General features: G+C 40.1%; 1 protein-coding gene across 13 annotated transcripts in view; it reads right to left on the minus strand.

Moving 5' to 3' along the window:
• Positions 1-20991, minus strand: part of LAMA2 (laminin subunit alpha 2) — a 477311-nt gene that overhangs the window by 67452 nt on the left and 388868 nt on the right. For all 13 annotated transcript variants that reach the window (XM_039528773.1, XM_039528772.1, XM_039528762.1 and 10 more), the window contains 3 exons: positions 18941-19104; positions 14356-14494; positions 8110-8212 (listed from right to left, as the gene is read on the minus strand). In XM_039528773.1, the coding sequence (XP_039384707.1) occupies positions 8110-8212; positions 14356-14494; positions 18941-19104 (406 nt within the window). The remainder of the gene's footprint in view (positions 1-8109; positions 8213-14355; positions 14495-18940; positions 19105-20991) is intronic.

Consider the following 20991-nt stretch of genomic DNA (forward strand, 5'->3'; position numbering starts at 1 on the left):
GGGACACTCAGCATATTGCAGGATCAAGCCCTTGTGCACCAGAGGCCCCTACCTTTACCTCTTCTGCTGTTATGGGAGGGGCAATGTTTGGGGGGGGGCATGTAAGTGGGAGATACATTTTGGGTGGCAAGACTGTCTGAAATGTCAACCAGGGAAGAATCTGCTCCTCTTATTTAAGGTAGGAGGGTGGGGAATATTTTGAGCTGGGTGGAGCTAAGGCTTCACTCCTGGGAAGTGCCTCACATGGAACAGGAGGTAGCCTCCCTGTCTGGGCAAGCTGGGGGAGCCAGGGAGGTGAGTTGAGGCTGCAGTAAGCCCCAGGAAAGATCTTGTTTGACTTACAGTATAAAGGTTAACTTGGATGCCCAGATGCCTTGTACTTTTAAGCACCAGATTCTGAAACTCTTAATCTCATTGAATAGTCAAGTCAGTGGGGTTACTAGTAAGGTGCTTCTAGATAAGAGTAAAAGCATCAGAATCTAGTCCTAAATGATCAGAGAATGTAGCAGAGCTAATTTCTTGTCTACTAAGATCAGCTTCCAAACAGTTTTAATTAGATCCATTTAATTTTCTATATTTGCCTGATATTTCCCCAGTGTCTCTGGTCCCTTTTTGGAAGATTAGTGTGTATAAATTTTTTAATAATTCTGACATACTTTATTCATTTCAGGTGGTGTTTCTAGTAATTTTGCTGTATGGTCTTAAATTGTCTCCACTCCTCTCTAGCCTGCCAGATCCAGAAATTATGCTAATTATTCCCCTCCTATATTTCTGAAGCATCGTGTTTCCAGACCTCTGTTTCCAGTTTTGTAACCATAGCATCAAACTAATTTTTATGGATTTTAATAAGTTCAGTCCCTCCGGAACTCCTAAATTTGAATATTCAAACACCAGCTGTTAAATATTTTTCCTTTTAATTTATCAAATGCATTTTTAATTGTTTTCCTAGTATTAGAAGAATAAAGCCATAAATAAATGCCCTAAGGCAGTCCCTGGCTGAAAGGGAGGAGCTCCTAAAACTACTGTTAATGAGAAGTTCTCTTAAAAATTTTGCTCAGTAATAAAGTTCTTAAAGGCCATATTGGGAAGTAACCTGTTGTAAATCTATCACGCAGACAGTACTTTTTATTAAGTACTGAGCAGGTATGTTGTATATTAATCACGACATATACTGGCTTCATTTAACATGGAATTTTTTCCTCTCCTTTAAATATTTAGTATTGAAAGATGCTGGAGACCAAAATCCTTCAGTGAGCTGGAGAATAGGTACAACATGAGCAGCTGTAATACAAGTTTGCCCACACTGCTCAGTTAACATGCTGTACCTCTGACCTGGGAGGAGTTAATGGGTTAATTCCTGTAAGCTGCTGAGCACCCTCAACACCCAAGGCTGAATGCCTTGCAGGATTGGTCCCTGTATACCCATTCAGTTCTTAGCGTCTGTGAGGGGGTTGCACAAGAACGCCAATTAGTGCTGGTTGTGATTGTGTTTTGTGCAGTGGACACCTGTTCCGGTGACCTGGATTAAGATGGCCAAATCATTTTTACGTTTCTGTTGTTAAACATAGCACTAAGGGATAAAGCATTGTCTACTCAGCAGAAAAAGAAACAAATTTAAAGAAGTCATAAGAGCAAAACCATTTCCCCACATTTTAATCTGGTACCATATATGCCTGAGTACTGTAGGTGATTAAGGTGCTACATATAAATGGAGGATGATTTATCCATTTATATATCTAAGGAATAGTTCAGGTCTCTGCAGATTTTATATATTGGGGCCACTGATTCATTGCCAATGACATGGCACCATTAAAATACCTTAACTTGGCTGCTATACTATAAGAAAATATAGTTTTCTTATAGTAACATGGCCCAATGCATGTTCTCATGGGAAACTGTCTAAGACGCCATCATAAAGAACACACAGTTAAATGTGTGACATCAAAGAATGGGAAAGGAAGCTTCATTAGATTATTTTTAAAGAGTAGTTTTAAAACCATAGAAACTGCATACACCGTAGACAATGTTGGCTGGGTACCGTCCAAATTAGCTGGTGAAATTATGTATATATCTTGCTGCTTCTATTACATTTGTTTTGCTCCTTCGCAAATAGAATTCTTGCTCCCCACTGTCTTATCCTATAAAGAGGATTATGAGTCCCAAGTTAATTCTTTATTTACAGAATATGCAAGAGAGTAGACAGGAATAAGCAGAAGAAATAGAGATGTACTGAGAGAGATGCAGCCTGTCTTGGTCAATCTTTACTTTAAAAAAATGTATATTTAGTATTGATTGTAATGTTTGTACTGAAGAATACGCTAGTTATCAAAATTAATACAGGAGCTCTACTCTGTGTAACCATTTAGTGATTACAACACACTAGCTCAGCTAAAATCCACTTCAGGTAGGGACAAATTCCCTGTGTGTGATTTACCTGTACTTGTCAGAAGTGAAATGTTTTAGCTAAAAATGTTCATCTGTTGTCAGAGAGGTAGAGTCTCCTCAAGCTGTCACTTCTTAAACTAAAGAAAATGATATGAGCTGGATTTCAAAGGCCACCTGACTTTACGTCTCCAGCTTAAAGGGAGCTTGTACATAATTTTACTTCTCTTTTCATTGATCTGTTTGGACTAAACTCCATATTTAACCTCAAATCTGCACAGGGGCAATCATTTTAAAAAATGTAAATTCAAAATTTTAAGGAAGACAAAATGCTCCTGGCAAGCTGAGAATCTGTCAAGGTACAGACAGACCGAGAGAAAAGCTGGCAGGCAGCTGCATTCACTCCCCCACAGCCAAATTCTTGAAACTCTACACTTAGGCAAAGCACTACAAACAGAATCTACTTCTCCCACCAAGTTTATTTCTTCTAATTCTCAGTCCCACAGAGAGAGAAATGACTAAACCTCCATTGTAATAGCTGCTGTCAGAAGTTTTGCTCTATAAGGACTATTTCAGCAGTTTTTGGAAGTAATATATGGCATTTTTCTGATTCACAGCCATTTTATAACTAGTGTAATTGGCCACAGATCATGAGACTGTCATAATGTAACAAGAAAACATTCTCATCTCCGTCATAGCTTAGGCCTGGCTTCCTGGAGGATAGATTAGTTGAGTGGGTTTACGGGTTTTCATTACTTTAACTAATGTACTACCTGTAGTGCAGAGAGAGAAATTCTAAACTAATGATCACTTCTGTCTACCAGCTCTTTATAGAGTGCCCATCATCCATCTTTCACTTCTGTATTTCCAGTAGGGATTCTGAAGAGGGCAGCTTTGTAAGAATCCTAAAGAGGTTTCATTCTATTAGTTTTAATCTCAGCTCTCACTTTCCATCCCAGAAATGCCAACAGGAAGGATTATGTTAATACCAGTAACATCATTATTTTGATGTAAAAGCAGGGGGAGGTGGGAAATTTGCTCACTGATCTTACTCTGCTGTATCTGCATTCAGGGCACAAATTTAACTGATTTCTGCAGGGCAGGTGGAATTTGAGACTATATTTTATTATGTTCAGAATCCATGCAATGAAACATTGTTTTATGCCTCTACAAAGCAATTTTACTATAAATCATTATTAAAGAATCCTAATGAAAAAACATCTGTTTCAGTGGGGTTGCATGAGTGTAGATGAGAACCTAGTTTGTGAATTTATAAATGTCCCTTTCCGCTTGAAATTGTCTTGCAAATACACTATTTGCACTTTCACTTCTGTGAATTTTGATAGGAGTGAAACTTTGGTTGGAGTGTATTTTAAAACATCCCCTAAATATATAATTTATATTGTAATATGCTTTTTCAGGGCCAAGTGATATGCTTATATATGCATATGGAATTCACTCATATCTGAGCCAAATTCTGTCCTCACTTTTTACTTTGAGCACAAGATGTCTTGCACTGTGAAGCAGTGTCCATAATAAATGACTGTTCCAATATAGTTGTGTAACTTCTTCAGATAGCCATAGATTCCAAGGCCAGAAGGGACCATTCTAATCATCTCCTCTGACCTCCTGTGTAACACGGACTATAGAACCTCCCCCAAATCATTCCCAGAGCAGATCTTTTAGAAAAACATCCAATCTTGAGTTCAAAATTATCAGATATGGAGAATCCGCCATGACCCTGGGTAAGCTGTTACAGTGGTTAACTACTCTCATAATTAAAAATGTACACCTTATTTCCAGTCTGAATTAGTATAGCTTCAACTTCCAGGCATTGGATCATGGAATGCCAATGGGATGCTACACTGAAGAGCCCATTGTTCCCCATATAGGTTCTTAGACTGTAATCAAGTCACCCCTTAACCTTCTCTTTGTTAAGCTAAATAGATTGAGGTCTTTGAGTCTATCACTATAAGGCATGTTTTCTAATCCTTTAATCATTTTATGGCTCTTTTCTCCACTTTGTCAACATCCTTCTTGAATTGTGAAAACCAGAACTGGACACAGTGTTCCAGCAGTGGTCGCTCCAGTACCAAATCTAGAGGTAAAATAACATCTCCTAGGTTCCCCTGTTTATGCATCTAAGGATCTCATTAACTCTTTTGGCCACAGCATAGCACTGCGAGCTCTTGTTCAGCTGATTATCCACCATGATCCCCAAATATTTTTCAGAGCCTTCCCAGGATAGAGTCCTCCATTGTATCTGTATAGTCTGTGTTCCTTGTTCCTAGATGTTTACATTTGGCCATATTATAAAAACATATTGTTTGCTTGCACCCAGCTTGCTAAGGGATCCAGATCACTTTGTATCAGTGATCTGTCCTCTTCATTATTTACCACTCACCCAATTTTTGTGTCATCTGCAAACTTCACCAGTGATGATTTTAAGTTTTCTTCCAAATAATTAATAAAAATGTTAAACAGCATAGGGTCAAGTACCAATCCCGGTGGGACCCCACTAGAAACACACCCATTCGATCATGACTCCCCATTTACAATTTTATTTTAAGATTTATCAGATAACCAGCTTTTAATCCATTTAATGCGTGCCATGCTAATTTAAGATTGTTCTAGTTTTTTAACCAAAATGTTGTGCGGCACCAAGTCAAACACCTTACAAAAGTCTACATATATTACATTAACACTATTACCTTTATTAAGCAAATTTGTAATCTCATCAAAAAAGGTATCAAGTTAGTCTAACAGGATCTATTTTCCATAAACTCATAGCATTAATTTTATTCATAGAATCCCATATCATAATAGTCATAATATATCAATCATTGTTATGGACCATGTTCCACTGTTTGTGGCACTGTGTATTCAAAATAAATGTGGTCATCAAAGTGGATGGGGAGGAGATAAAGCCAGATCTCTACTGTCCCATATACACAGGTCTTTGAAACAGGCCAACAGTGCATGATGGAGTAAGCTGTATCCCAGAAAGGGGTTTACTGCTTGAATGCCTATGAGTTCAGAGAGAGAGATACGCATCCTTCCTCCCTCACCTGACTACTTCCTGCTCCCCACTCTCCAATGGCTTGGTGGATCTGCACCACATGTTACTATGGACTGCTCTCAAATTTCATAACATATAATAATGAACTATATCTTTACTAAATCTTGCAGTCAAGACACACAATAGAATTTTATGGAATGGGCAACCAAAATGTACATCCAGCTTTACAAGCTATCAGTGCTACAAATGTTCACATCTCCTGCACTTTTAGACTGTAATAAAATGTTCTTAATTCCCAAAGAGAATATGATAGTAAAACATAATAAATGATCTCTTTAAACCTGACAGCTACTTACTGCATGTTAAATATGTTCTGTTGGTTGAATTCCTAGGGCTGCCAAAATATGTTTAAGTGCAAAAAGCGAAAAAGACACACTATGTTCTACCTCCTCTGGGTTTGATCCCTTAGACCTTATGCTTCTGTGCTACAACTTGCATGAGGTCAATGGGGGTTTTGCAGGAAAAGGACCAAAGGGGACTGGACCCAACGTTTTCTGAACAAAAGTTGTTTACGTTCTAACAAAAACAATTTATAACTAATGTTGGCGCTATGGATGGCTTTAGGCACCATCAAGGAAATAACCAGCTATGACCTGATCCCAGAATCTTATTGTTGGTGATTTTCTAGTGATGATGCATAAAGCAAAGAAATCATCTTGATTGTCAGATACTATGATGAGCTTGCAATTTGTAAGCAAGAAAAATCATGTCAGTCTCTCTGTTTACAGGGTGTCATCATTTTTATTTCCTTGCAGGCCCCATATCTGGCTCTTCTCACAGGCTTCTAAGGACTGTAACATTCCTGTCTTCATGGTTATTTCCAGGTGTCCCTAGATTGCTATGATAATTTCAGCCAGTTAATCATGACATAGTCGGATCAAGCTTATTACTTAAAATTCAAGAGATGCTATGAACATTGCACATAGCTTTTTTCCAGAAGATCCAGGATGACATTTCAAACTATAATAAAGGAATCCATGTCAAAGTTACTGGATCTTAATTTGAAATAAGCCACAAAGTTACCACCCTGGACTTGATATCATATCTCATAATCCTAAACTAAACTTGGTTAGTACTTGGATAGAAGGCCTTCAAAGGCTGATTCAGGAGGTGGCACTCTTCTTTCCAAGTTTTTATTAAACCATTGACCCAAAATGCTGTAGTTCTGGAGGTGTTTTTCTTTGGCTGACATAAAAACAGAAGTCAAGACCACTTGTGATCATTAAAGACCCCTAGCATTTTCCACAAGCACAGAGGTGAGAACCTCAGAGTACTGGCCAAATTCAAAGTGGCTAACTGTATTCTGCTTACCAAATATTTCCCCTTCAGTTTCATTCCAATAAGGTATTCTTCACTTTCTGTCCCAAGCTGTTATGGAGGGTTGTTGACAACTTTAAACAGATGTTATATTCTACTCCATCCAGAGATGGCTTTCATTAGTGTTACAAGAAGTGATTTTGTATACTCTTTAAGAAGTTTATAAAACAGTTTAGGATTTATCTGGATAAAAAGCTCTGGAAGTAGGCTACTACTGGCTGCAAGATGTACCGGTCAAATAATGACATATATATTAACCAATAATGCATTCAATAATTGATAGGAAAATATTCAAATACATTATATATAAATATGATTTGACCTGCTTTACTATATAGTAAGGTAATGCACATATTTTAAGGGCTAGAATCTGACTTTAAGCAAAGCCCTCAGCAAGAAATAATGCATCAGCTGCACCAACTATGGCTGGTCAAAATTTTCTGTTGAAAATTCTTTGCAACAGAAAATTGCATTTGATTCAATGAAAATTTTCACTGAAAGTGTCTCATTTCCTCAAAAATGTTTGATTTTTTCATTGGAATACTGAAAACTAAACAGCAAAAAAGTTTTTGCTAAAAACTAAAATTGGTTTGGTTTTTGACAGTTGTTAGCCCCAAATCTGCAGTTTTGGGGCTTAACGTTTATGGTTTTCAGTTATTGAAAAGTGAAACATTGTAATTTTTAAATGAAAAGTTGGAATTTTCCTGTGAAAATTTTGATGAAAAATTTTTTTTCAGTGGAAAAATCCTCAATTCTCTTCCCAGCTTTAACACCAAGCCATGAATAGTCCAGGGAGACATTATGACTTAGAGACATAGCTCTTCATTGCAAAACCTACATTGCTTCATCCTTACTCCTAGGTGGTGGAGTAGTAATTTATTGCTGGCTTGTAACAGTAGTAAATTACAACCCACCACCTATAATACTGGCTCACCTAATGTAGCCAGTGAATCAGTGATGAAGCTAAGGCTCCACCATTACCCACACCCCCTTATCTGCCCACCAGTATCAGGGAGCAAGTAGCCCTACCGTAGCCAGGTAGCCCATGGTAGCCCATGGTGGCACATATTACTTCATTAAGACTTTGCATGAACCAACAATCAGAATTTGAAGCCAGTCTTAAATAAATAGTCATAAAGTTACACATTATACTCATTTCATGCTATCAGGATGACCTAGTGGTCTAAGGCTCTGGATTTAGGCCACAGTGTCCCCTGGCTGAGCTTTTTTTTTTTTTTTAGCTTCCCACTGATGTGTCTTCCTTGCACTAGGAACAGACCAGATCTTAGTAGCTTATCAACATAAACTAATGTCATATATAGTACACATACCTTTAACATCATTTTCTAACTTCTTGGCCTCATTAAGAACCCTGAAGCTTTTCTGAAGCGAGTTCTTGGCACCATCCTTCAGTGATCCTTGAGGACCAGATGCCTGCAGGCCAACAAGCAGTGTCATTTACAGAAAAGTATTTTTAAGCTGGTTCAGGGCAAGTTTAAAGTAATAAAAAGTACAGGAGGAAGATCTAGCTGAAGAATCATTGAAATTTTAAGCGGTCATCAATGTACTCTGAATTATATGCTGCTGCCATTACACTGGTCCTCCAACAGAGAGTAATAAAATACTTTTCACTTATTAATTTACTTTTATTTTTTACAAGAAACCAGGGCTCCCTTGGAATGTCAATGATGAAGTTAATAAAAGAGAGAGAAAGAGAAATTGTTTCTGAATGTAAAAAGAACAGGAGTACTTGTGGCACCTTAGAGACTAACAAATTTATTTCAGCATAAGCTTTCGTGGGCTACAGCTCACTTCTTCAGATGCATAGAATGGAACACACAGACAGGAGATATTTATACATACAGAGAACATGAAAAGGTGAAAGAATGCATACCAACTGGAAGAGCCCAATCAATTGAGATGAGCTATTGTCAGCAGGAGAAAAAAAACCTTTGAAGTGATAATTGAGATGACCCATAGAAGGTGTGAGGAGAACTTAACATAGGGAAATAGAATCAATTAGCAGAATAGAATCTGGGAACAGATTTTTTTCAAATCTTTGTAAACATATTTTTTCAGTCTGGATTTCTTCCTGCAACTATGGACACAATAATATAATAATACAGTTCAGTACTTCTCCCTAACAACAGCTATAAAATATTTAATAAGTAAACTAGATCTCACAATACAGACTCTAATATAGACCACAGAGATGTTCTCATAGCAATTGTATTTCCTGAATCAAACCAAGTCAGTCAAGGTGAAATGAAAGAAAATAGGCTTTGGAGGGGGACAAAAAGGTAAGGTGTGGTTAAATCTGAAATTCTTAACTACTAAATACTATTTAAAAATCTCATTTTTTGAGAAACACACAAAGCTGCACCTACAGTTCAAAGGTTGACTGATAGGAAAAACTGTTTTTCTAAATTAAATTAGTATTTTAACTTGCTAGGAAATACTCTAGAATCTGAATCATTTACTGTTCACTTTGAGAGAATGAACTCTGGTCACTCCCTAATACAGACTGCATTTCTTTGAGAATACTCCTAACAGCCAGATAACATTTAATATTAGTCAGGGGTCATAGCCTTGTAACTAGTACGTAATTAAGAAGTAACTACTTTTCATTTTCCAGGGCAGATACATGGACTTAAAAATTAACTACATGCCAATTAAATGATACTGTTATTATTTAATATTTATAGTCCCATAAATCCCAGAGGTCATATTTTTGAACACTCGCAGATTTCTCCCACTTCTCTGTTGTACATTAGAGCCCACGCATTTGCCTGCTCATATAAAAATCTTATCAGAAGCCCTGGATTCTTTGGAAATTCAATACACCCTCAAAGCATGGTTCTCTGTAAGGGAGCATTTTACTTCTTATGGTGCTGTACTCCATATACACACAGCTACCCGCTTCAGGCTCCTTGTTATCATATAGGAATGAAACACATACTTAAGTGCTTTCCTGAATAGAGACTGACTAAAGCATGTGCTTAAGTGCCCTCTTGAAACAAAATCCAGGTGACTGCATTATTGTGCAATAGTATTCCACACTTCCAAGCTCACTTAGGGCTTCACAGACCCCAGGTCTGCAGTCACCGTGCACACGGAACTGCTGATTTCAACATACCCATATAAAACCCAGCTCTGCAGTTTTTATATCTATTTTTAACAGAGTAACAGCTAATGTAATTCATTGCACATATAATAAAAAAGGATACCCATAATCCCTTAAAGAGTATCCAGGAGGAATCATTACTTGATTTCCAGTGCAGTAAGGGAATTGCTCCTGAAGGAGGCATGTTTGGCCAGTTTTGGCAGCAGATATACCTGTCAAATCAGATTATGTTTTTATGTTCTTTTTCCCTTTGAGCTTTAGAAACTAGGGAATGATCACTCTGTGAGCATGGAACTTCAGATTTAATGATCATTTTTGTTATTATTAACAATTTGCTGGGCTTGCTTGACTGGCTATTAAAGCAGTTTATATTAGATAAAATGAATTGGAAAGGCTGCATTTGCAATGCAAAAACAAGATGTGGGTTGAATAAGGGGCTGAGTAATTAGGGCCGGGCTGATATTTGTGCCAGCAATCCTGATTGCACTACATACAGCATAAAGATAATATTTACAAAGACCTTTTCAGAGATAAATAGAGATGTACAGATTGAAAACAATTTAAAAGGAATTACGCTATTCAAAAAGAGTCAACTAATCAAAGCATCTTATACAAAGTGTGCATTTTGGTGATTTGTGGCTCATAAGATACTGACGTAACGAAAAGCACAGACATTACCAATATCTTACTGTGTGCAACGTGAGTGTTTATGTGTGTAGGCAAATGTGTAATGGTGAACTCCTTCATGTTTTAATAGCAGGTGATACTGTGTGTTTAGACATATGGATTGATATGGCGTTTAGATTTCCTGTATCAGTTCATATGCTAAAAAATAGATGATAGAAAAAGAAAAGCACTGTCGAACCATGTCCACACTACCCTCCTTCTGTCGGTGGTGTGCATCCTCATCAGAGCACTTCCACCAACTGAAGAGGGGCAGTGTGGGGGGCTGAGAGCCAGAGCTCTTAGCTCCCCATGGCTCCCTACTGGGAGCCCAACTGCCCCCTAGGCTTTTTGCCTCCCTGCCAGGAGCAGGGGGCAGCCACCCAAACTTCTCAGCTCCCTGAGCGAGGAGCCAGGAGTCCGGGCAGCAGCACGGTTGGGAGCAGGGAGCCCAGGTGCAGCAGGGCCGCCAGCAGGAGCGGGGAGCACAGGCAGCAGCGCGGTTGGGAGCAAGGAGCTGTGATGGCAGCCAGGCTCTACCTGGAGGCCACCACGGGCCCCAGGCTTTCTTGTCATGGCTGGAGCTGTGAAACTGATCAGAATGACAGTCACAAGCCAATGTAAGTAATGCAGTGTCTACTACACAGCCAGGGCTGGCTCCAGGTTTTCTGCCGCCCCAAGGGGCAAAAAAAAAAAAAAAAAAAAGCTGTGGCTGCACAATCGCGCCGCTCTACTCTTCGGTGGCTGGTCCTTCGCTCCCAGAGGGACTGAGGGACCCGCTGCTGAATTACCGCTGAAGACCCAGAAGTGCCGCCCCAATAGCGGCCAGAGTGCTGCCCCTTCGTATTGGCCGCCCCAAGCACCTGCTTCTTTAGCTGTTGCCCGGAGCTGGCCCTGTACACTGCGTTGCCCTAACTACACCAACATAAGCCCTACGCCTCTCGAGGAGCTGGAGTTACGATGTCAGTGTAGTATGGCACTTGTGTCAGTGGGAGCAACTGGCATAATTAGGTTGACACAAGTTGCCTTATGTCAACCTAACTCTGTAGTATAGAGCAAGCCCTAGTCCCTTGATCTTGCTTAGTACACGGCACCTGCACTTTTAAAAAAATGTGATCACATTAAAAATATCTCTTGAAGTGTCACTTTAAAACTGTAATTCTAAACTCTGAACTAGAAGCCAAATCCTTTATCATGATTTAACTTTTCAGTCAGTTAACCCAATCACCATCGCTACCCAGGCTAAGTAATGGGTCGTGGTAAGCTGCTTGAATATTGGAGGAGCTGCATCACTGATTAATTTATTTTGCTTTTAAAAGGGAGAATGAATCCATCATAAAAAAATGGGAGGAATTCTTCTGTCATATTTTTAAATATGGATTATATTTTCTAGTCATTTATCAGGCTTCCTGCTACTGCAATGCTTCTTAGTCTCTTTAGTTCTAGCTTTTAATATTGTCAGCTTCATTTTAAAAGAAAGCATCCTTTCCATTAACATAAATAAAACCCTAAAATGGCCACACATCACACTTCTATTTAAGAATCTGTGTGATACAGAAGTAGGTATTTTATTATATGTTATGTAGGGTAGGAATGGCAAATATGTAGCAAGAAGAACTTCCTTAAACTCATTACTTTAAAAAGGGCAGCAGTTTCCTCCACATTCCTATTTTTCTATCAGTTAGATCCCTATTCTATACAAGTTGCATATAACAAATAAGGCTATACCTTTTGAGTCCATAAGAATGAGCGCCCTTAAAAATTCTGCCTTAATCATGCCTTGGTCTCCTTACTTGCTAAATATTTGTCTCTATTTATATCACACTATCCACATCCTTTCTTCATTCCATTTCAAATTATCTATCCTTTTTCTCTCTATAGTATAATCAGCTGGTTCATTGCCTCTCTGACATATGCCCTTTTGTAGCCATATAGCAATCACCTACTTTGTTTCCTGACTATTGCATCTCCTTTCCCGTTCAATCATCATATCTGTCTCCCTCACTGTCTCTGAGGCATCAAAGGACCAAAAGACAGATATTTTTCTTTTTTTTTTATTCTGAAAATAAACCCACTACTCTTTATTTGCCTTTGCGTTAAAATTGGTAATTTTGGTAGAAGGAACTATGTTTATAGATCACCAGCACATATCAATATCTGAGGCATCATTTTCCCATCAAGAGATAAATTCAGTAATTAGTGCTACTTGAACCGTAAGTTAATATTTGAAGTTGCTAAAAATGTGACCACCACCGATTTAAAAGCCAGACCTTATTATCTTATTCATGAATATGGACTGGTCACATTGTCCGTATTTCTAGCCTTGTAACCCACAGGGATTTGTATTGTTTCTGCTAGCTATTTGTATCAGTGCAATTTCTTTATCTGGTATAGGGACTTTCCAATTTCACTGTTTTCTGTAATCTGCAGGGGTATTTTCAGCCTGTGTGTCTGTGAAGCGCAGGTCAGTTGGTCACATATTTGCCTCCATCAATAAGCTTTTAACTCCTTCATTACTCCCAATACAAAATATCTCTGGCTTTCTGCCTCTGCTGAGTTTGTTGCAGAGCAGAGGTAGTTCCTATGATAGGTGAAGTTTAAGAGCTAGCTTCCCATTATAATACCCCTTTAAAATCCCTCTAGTTGCCCTGACCCTCCCAAAGAACCAACCCCTGGAAATTTTACTTGTTGCATCTCATATTGGGGATGAAGCTTTTCTGTGAAGCTTGGTACAATTTGGAAATGCAGTTTTTTGCTTCCAGTGTTTAAAAATCGTTCTGCCCTTCCTTCCCCAAAAGTTTTCCCAAGTTTGTGTGACTCATCACATCTGCAGAATGGACTGGCCCCACCATCTCCAGTTCTGTTTTGTTTCAATGGCCTTGTTGCGGTGAAATGCCCTTAAATATTTGTAGGGAGCTATTGTGAGGGTTTGCCAAGATAAAGATTTCTTCTTTGCTTCTGACTTGCTCTCTCTCGAGGCTTTGTTGCAGCAGCTGGTGGCTTGAGTCAGGGATGGGGGGTGAGGGGAGTCAGGAGCAGAAAGGTATGAGAGAGGAATAAAAATAAAGGGGAAGTAGTCCAGAAAAGGATAGTATAGGGGGCACAGAGGAGAAAATGGGATCAGGAGGGACATAGACTAGGGCAGTGGTCCTCAATGTGGTGCCCGCGGGCACCATGGCGTCCTCCAGGGCATTTATGTGTGCCCGCCTAGTGCCCAGCAGGGGAGAGAAGCCGCGGCCCCGTGTCTGCCGGGGACAGAGAACTCAGGCTGTGGGTGCAGTGTTCTCTGTTCCTGGGGCCTGCCTAGTGCCCCACAGGGGAGAGAAGCTGCATCCTTGTGTCTACCAGGGACGGAGAGCTCCGGGGCTGCAGGCTGAGGGTGCCGGTGTTCTTGGTCCCCGGCAGGCGCGGGACCCGCCTAGTGCCCAGCAGGGGAGAGAATCCGGGCCCCCGCGCCTGCTGGGGACAGAGTACTCCGGGGCTGCGGGCGCCAGTGTTCTCTGCATTAAATTTTTTTTTTTTTTTATTTATGTACAAAATAAAAAATAAACCTTGAAAAAAAATTTGCGCGCCACACTCTTCTGAAAACATGAATGTGCTACTGGCCACAAAAAGGTTGGGGACCACTGGATTAGGAGTCTCAGAACTGGGGGCTCTTGCAGTAGGAGAGGGTATAGATAGAGCACTAGGATGGTAGAGCATGGAAGTTGGAATGAAGGGGGTGCAGGGGGCCTGGGATTTAGGAGCAGCCTGAGCTTCTCTTCCAACAGACATCATTCACTTTTCTTACCAGTTGCATAGCTTCATTTGCACGGGCCTTGGCCTCCCTGGCGATTCTCTCTGCTTCATCGATATAGTCCTTGATATTGCTATACGCCTTGAAAGCTACAGTGGCATTGAATGAGAGGTTTTTAGCTTCAGCAAGGATTCTGTTAGGGTAGAAAAGGTACAGCATACCATTAAAAACTGCAGTTGTAGCTCAACAGAGCAAAATGCATTGGCACTTTGAGCCAAACAGCCCAGATTTCTAATGATTGGCTCTAGTGCACAATGCCATAATTGAGGTTTCCGGAGTGTGGGTGCTAAGTGTTTAAGGGGGGTGTCAAATTTTATTTTCATAATGTCACATGGAGAAACAATAGTTTTGTATACCGTGGGTTAAGGAGATATTTCACGTTGAAAGGAAGAATGGTCCAGTGGTTAGGGCATTAGACTATGACTCAGGAAACCCATAATCAATTCCCTGCTCCACCACAGACTTCCTGGGTGATCTTGGGCAAGTCACGGTACAGTTACACTACGAGCTTGAGATGTTATTTCCATCTTGAGACGATGTATCCATGCTAGCTCACTAAAAATAGCCATGTAGCTAAAGGAGCATGAAGGGCTAGCTGCCTGAGGACGTACTCGAGGTGGCTAGCTCCTCCTGCGGCTATACTGCTATTTTTAGCATGTTAGTTTGCTCAGAGCTAGTATAGGTATGTCTCCTGGGGTCACAAAATACACTTTCAGCTCTAAGTGTAGAATCATTGTTTGTCTCTCCGTGTCTTAGCAATATTGCTATACAACAGCCCTGTGAGGTTAGCCAAGTTCTGAGGTTAAATACATTAAAAAGATTGTGAGGCATATAGATACTACGGTAATGAGGTCCATATAAATACCATAGATAGCTAATAGAAAGTACAACTGTCTAGTGTTTAGGCGTCTGAGGTAAATAGCTTTATCCTGACACAAGGTGACAGGATATCCCTACACAAGACTGTGTAATTCCTCTCCCTCTTGATCTCACACATAAGACCACCTTAAAAGCTTCAATTTTTAAAGATTACTTTTCAGATATGACTCCATTGAATATGAAAATGGTAATTTTGCAACTATCAAATCAGATACTTTATCTGAGGTAATTGTATGACTTGTTCCCCAGAGATACTGTACACTGGCATGGAAATAGCTGCTAAGAGCTTCTACTCACAAGTCTTTAGAATTGGACCTGCTAGTTATCTACAAAAGATGTGGGCATTGAGATAAATTGCTTGTTCCAAAGCTGTAAGTTACTGTGGGAGTTTTAAAAATATACACTTTAAAAGATGTGATTTTATCCACGTAGCAGCTTTGAAAAAACAAAAATGGCCAAAGATGGGAGGCTGTGTTACAGCAGGCTACCGGGGATCAAAAGGTCCATGTTCTGAGTGCTATACCTTGAGCAAATCGCTCTTCCTCTTCATTCCTCAAGGTGGTGTGATTACAGCTTGAGTAGATATACTTGAGGTAGGCTTTACTCTAGCTAGCTTGGGTCCCGGATCCATGAAGCTGCAGCAGCAGGGTTCTGGGCAGATTTGTACAGCCAACGCTGAAGCAATTTCACTGCTCTGGGACCTGAGCTAGCTAGATTAAAGCTAATTTGGGGATGTCTATTCCAGCCGCAATCACACCCAATGATTACAGCCTAGCCATATCCTCAGTCTCTCCATCTATGAACTATTACTTACCTTACAGTGTCGTTGTGAGACTAAATTCATGATTGCTTGGTAAAGGATTTTGAAACATTCATCTGGAAGGCATCATAGAAATGTTTTGGACACACAAATCCCATTGAAGTTGATGGGAGTTGGATGTGCACTTAGGCCACTTTTATCTAGGAGCCTAACTTTACCTACCGAGGTCTGAACATTTTGGCCAGTGCTATCTTGGAAAGTGCTTTGAGATCCTGGGGATCATTTCCCTTTTCAAAAGGGGGCTTTATTATGAAAATATAGCAACAGGCAACTCCATGATGTGTGTCTCATTGATTCCATACCAAATTTGCTCAACTTGCATATGAAAATATTTCCCCTCCCCCCACCCCTCATTGCCAGCCCTGCAAACTCACTCTGGGTTCTGAAAATGAAAGCTGGGTTCTTTCCTTCTGATACATCAACACTGGTAATAAATGTCTGGTAGATCAAATTCTGCCCCCTTTTATATCTCTGTAACTTCAGGTACAAGTGAGGGCACGAATTGCAGACAATGCAGTTGCACAAATGTAACAAAGAGCATAATATATGGTTTGCAGGATATTTATTACCAGCGATATTATGATGCTTGAGAAGGAAGGAGCCCAGCTTGACTGTCAAAATGGTGACCAAAGTTTGCAGGGCTGACAAGTAGAAAAAAGCATTTTTTTCATCTGTGAATTCATTAAATTTGATATGGAATTGGAGAGACACAATAAACAGGGAGCCCCCAGTGCTATTTTTGTATAGTCCCTTCTGTGGAGCCGAACCATATTCTGAGTGACATATTTGTATGAGACTCAATGGTGTTTCTGTATAAACACCATCTACTGCATAGTCTATCAACCTTCTCAAGCTTATCAGTTTATGAGTAGAGCTGGCTGGAAAACAATAATTCCATGTTAAGAATTTTTTTTTAGGTTTTGAAATGTGTTTAGTTCTGCCCTGGAACAAAACTGAGATCTTTCAAAAAAATTTGCAAAAAAAAATGAGAGAGATGAACCCGCTTCAGAATAGCCAATAGCCTGGTGGTCAATAGCCTAGACTGTCGGTAACCCAGGTTCAAGTCCCTGCTCTGCCTGATTTAGAGCAGAGCTATGAACCCAAGTCACCCACGTCCCAGGTGAGGGACCTAACCACCAGACTACAGAGTCAGAGTCTCTCTCTTTCTAACTCAGTGAATATTTAATTATGTATGCAAAGTGGAATAGCTCAAGCTTGAGAGATTGAGAGTGACCTTATTGCCTGGTGGTGCTCTGAACCAGGCAGATCAGGGACTTGAATCAGGATCTCCCACATCCCACTTCAGTGTCCTACCCAACTGGCTATTCTTGGATGGTTTTGTGTCACACTCTCTCTCACCAGAAAGTCCATCCTGAATCTGAGGAACCTTTCTGTGAAAAGTTTCAGGTTTGACTAGTCAGCACTTTCCCAACTGAAAACAAAAATTGTCAAAAATTCCTGACTGGTTCTATACCCTCTGGTGGATGAAGGGCTTGTCTACATGAAGAAATTGACTGGAATAGCTAATGCAGAGCAAACTATTCACAATAGCGCCACATCTGGACACACTGATACATGTGCCTTTTTCTGAGTTAGCTTAATCTATCAAAGGAGGAGAGAGTACAAGCCTTGCCCCCCATGATTACCAGCAAGTAAGGAGGCACAGCAGGGAATGACAAACATCCCCTCATAGCTAGAGGTTGCTCTATGTCTCCCTCCCACCCCATCTCTGCTTTCCTCTTCTTCAGAGGAAAGCAGTTCCTCAAACAAACTCAACATGGTCCCAAATGTTTCCCAGAACCGGGGCTCAATTCAATGTCTCTGCAAGAGCCATTATTGGTGGTTGCAGCTGCTCATCAGCTATAGCATCTCAGGATTCTGATTCCTGCACACGCATCCCCACCTCACTGCAGCCACCTGCTGCACTACATAGGGGAATCAACCACTGTCACATAGGTGTGACTCCTTTAGTAATCAGGGTTGGTTAGCTCCAGGTCCTCCAGCCACAAAAGAGTAACAGCTCCCTGTTACAGGAAGACTTTCCTTCACTTTAAGTTGTAGCAATTTGCACTTTCTAAAGCAGATGCTATGAGTTCTGTTCTTCTATGCTGTAATGGCCACAGGAACTTATTTGCCAACAGTATTTTGTGTGTACCTTCCTCTCCACAGTCTGTTGCACATCACATCAGTTTGTATGACTCTTTCCAAATGACATGAGGGAGCTCAGCAATTGAATTCTAAACAATAATCTACCAAAGCTTTTGGGAACAACTTTTAGGTATTCTCAATTTGCTTTGAAAGTGATGCTTAAATTGCTTCCTTTACCCCAGAGTCAGCAAGTGCACACTCTTAAAGGCTGCCAATTTCAAACATACGAAGATAAACAGACTTCTCCTTGCCTGTTGCAGTGTCATTTATTACTGTGGAAAAGTGACTGTAAAAATGCCACTAAATCAGAAGGGTAGCATCTTACACCAGTTTGCACTCACTGTGCCCTGGTGTAAATGACAACACAAGGTACAAGGCACAGGAGAGATCAGACTGAAAACATATTTTTTAAATAGGAGAACTTCTTGTGCAAGTGTCAGTACTTTCTATCTACTGGTTCATTTTCAGAAATGTTTGGGTTTGATTATCTTGGATATTGCCCAAGACATGTAGAATACCTTCCTAAGCCTCATATCTAACTCAGACTTTTGATGCTCCTCCAAAGAAATGAATCTAGCCTCTCCTAATTGGGCTCTATATAGAGAATTGGAGTCTTGTATATTCATAATCACAGAAGTTAAAGTCTGAAAATAATCCTCTTCTATTTCTGTCAGAGAATTCTAGACACTAAGCTATCAGAGTTTTAGAAGTATCAAGAAATGGCTGTCTTACCCATCCAGTATTGCAGATGATTCATTCAGTTGGGCTGCATGGTTCTCAGCCTGCAACACCTTTTCTGGAAGCATCCTATCCTGAATATCTTGGGATAGATCGTCTATTTTAAGCTTCAGCTCATCAGCGAGTGGTTGTATTTTATCCCACACGTTTTCTACATACTGAAAGCCATGAAACAAAGGTGTTTAAAGAGCTGAATGCAAACATCATAGTCCTTCGCATATTGTTTCTCTATGAGATGTAATCACATGTGCTTGGACATTTAATAAAACTTCAGCGAACTAATAAGGAAAAACACATCAGTGTTGAAATATGGGGACAATTAGGCTATTTTGAAAGCCACTATTCCATTGACGACTTGATTGTCTTGAACTTGGTGTTCTTCCCTATTTCTTAATGATGTATGAGAAAAGATAAATGATGGATGAGAAAAGATAAAAACACACTTTATACACAACACTCACACACACACACTTAGGGAGATATTTTCTAAATTATGGATGCAGAAATATTTATACTATGCTGTGGTGATATCCCTGAGATAAACTGCCCAGCCATAAGACAAATTCTGTTTATCATGCACCTTTGACTGACTCACCTGCACTTTTGCTTATTAATCCATATCAATAAGGGCTACACTTTTGAAATACCCACCACTTTCCCCGCAAAGAAATGACCTCAAAAGGGTTTCTAATCCTGCCCCCCCATATGGAATTTTCCCCAAAATTATACTTGTTTGAGGTGCAGGACAGAAAATATCATTTCTTGGACCAGTGGCTGTTCTGAATTTCAATATTTTGCAAATTATCAGGGATAGAAATGGGAGTGTATATTACTAAAGTATCAGACTGTAAAATCATAGCAAAGTTATTTTAGACTATTAGGGTTGGAAGGGACCTCGGGAGGTCATCTAATCCAACCCCCTGCTCAAAGCAGGACCAATCCCCAGATTTTTACCCCAGTTCTCTAAATGGCCCCCTCAAGGGCTGAACTCACAATGCTGGATTTAGCAGGCGAATGCTCAAACCACTGAGCTATCTCTCTCCCCTAATAGAAATTTAGAGGTTTCTAAAATATATTTATTTTCATTTTTCTCCATTAACGCTCTCTCTAGCTTGCACTGGTGCAAATCAGAAGTAACTGCATGAAAGAAATAAAGTTATAGCTAAACTAGCCTAAAACTGATACAAAAATAACGATGTTAAAGTTAAAACTCTCAAATATTTCTGAAGGTATTTTTCTGTAGGCAATATGGCATATGAAGAATACATGATGGCATGATTTGTTCTAATGTTTTATTGGCTGGAATGGTCTGAAAAATTCCTTCATTCCATCACTACTTCTGACTATCCCCCCAAACTCATGTCCATATACATTTTAGGGTGGGCTTTTCAAAAGCATTCAAGTGAGATAGGTGTGCAAGTCCCATTGATCTACCTAGCCCAAGGTCTGCAGCCGCAGGCCCTTATGTAATAATTTCTTATGCTTCTTTTCTCTGTTGTGTTTCACACTCTTTTTGTGTTTACATGTGCATCTAGACAATAGAGCCAAGGGTAGCACTGCCTATGGACTTCTTGCACCTTCTAAGGCTACTATCCTTTATTCAAGCCTAGATGCCTAATACCACACTTACAGAAGCAGACAGAGGGCTTGGCTACACTTGCAAGTTGCAGCGCTAGTACAGGCTTTCCAGCGCTGCAATTAGTAACCGTCCACACCTGCAAGGCACATCCAGCGCTGCAACTCCCTGGCTGCAGCGCTGGCTGTACACCTGGCCAGGTTGGGGTGTAGCGATTGCAGCGCTGGTGATCCAGCGCTGCTCATCAAGTGTGGACACACACCAGCGCTTTTATTGGCCTCCAGGGAATAAGGAGATATCCCAGAATGCTTTTAACTAAATTACTCTCTTTGTTTTGTTATGCAGCCTCTCTTTGTTTTGTTGTGAACTCCAATCGGAGCTCCGTTGAACTGCTTATTTAAAAAACAAACACTGATCACAGCAAACAGGAGCTATCTGTACCTGGCTGTGAACGATCAAATGAGAGGCA

The sequence above is a fragment of the Mauremys reevesii genome, linkage group 3 (genome assembly GCF_016161935.1).
Source record: "Mauremys reevesii isolate NIE-2019 linkage group 3, ASM1616193v1, whole genome shotgun sequence".
NCBI classification, from domain to species: Eukaryota; Metazoa; Chordata; order Testudines; family Geoemydidae; genus Mauremys; species Mauremys reevesii.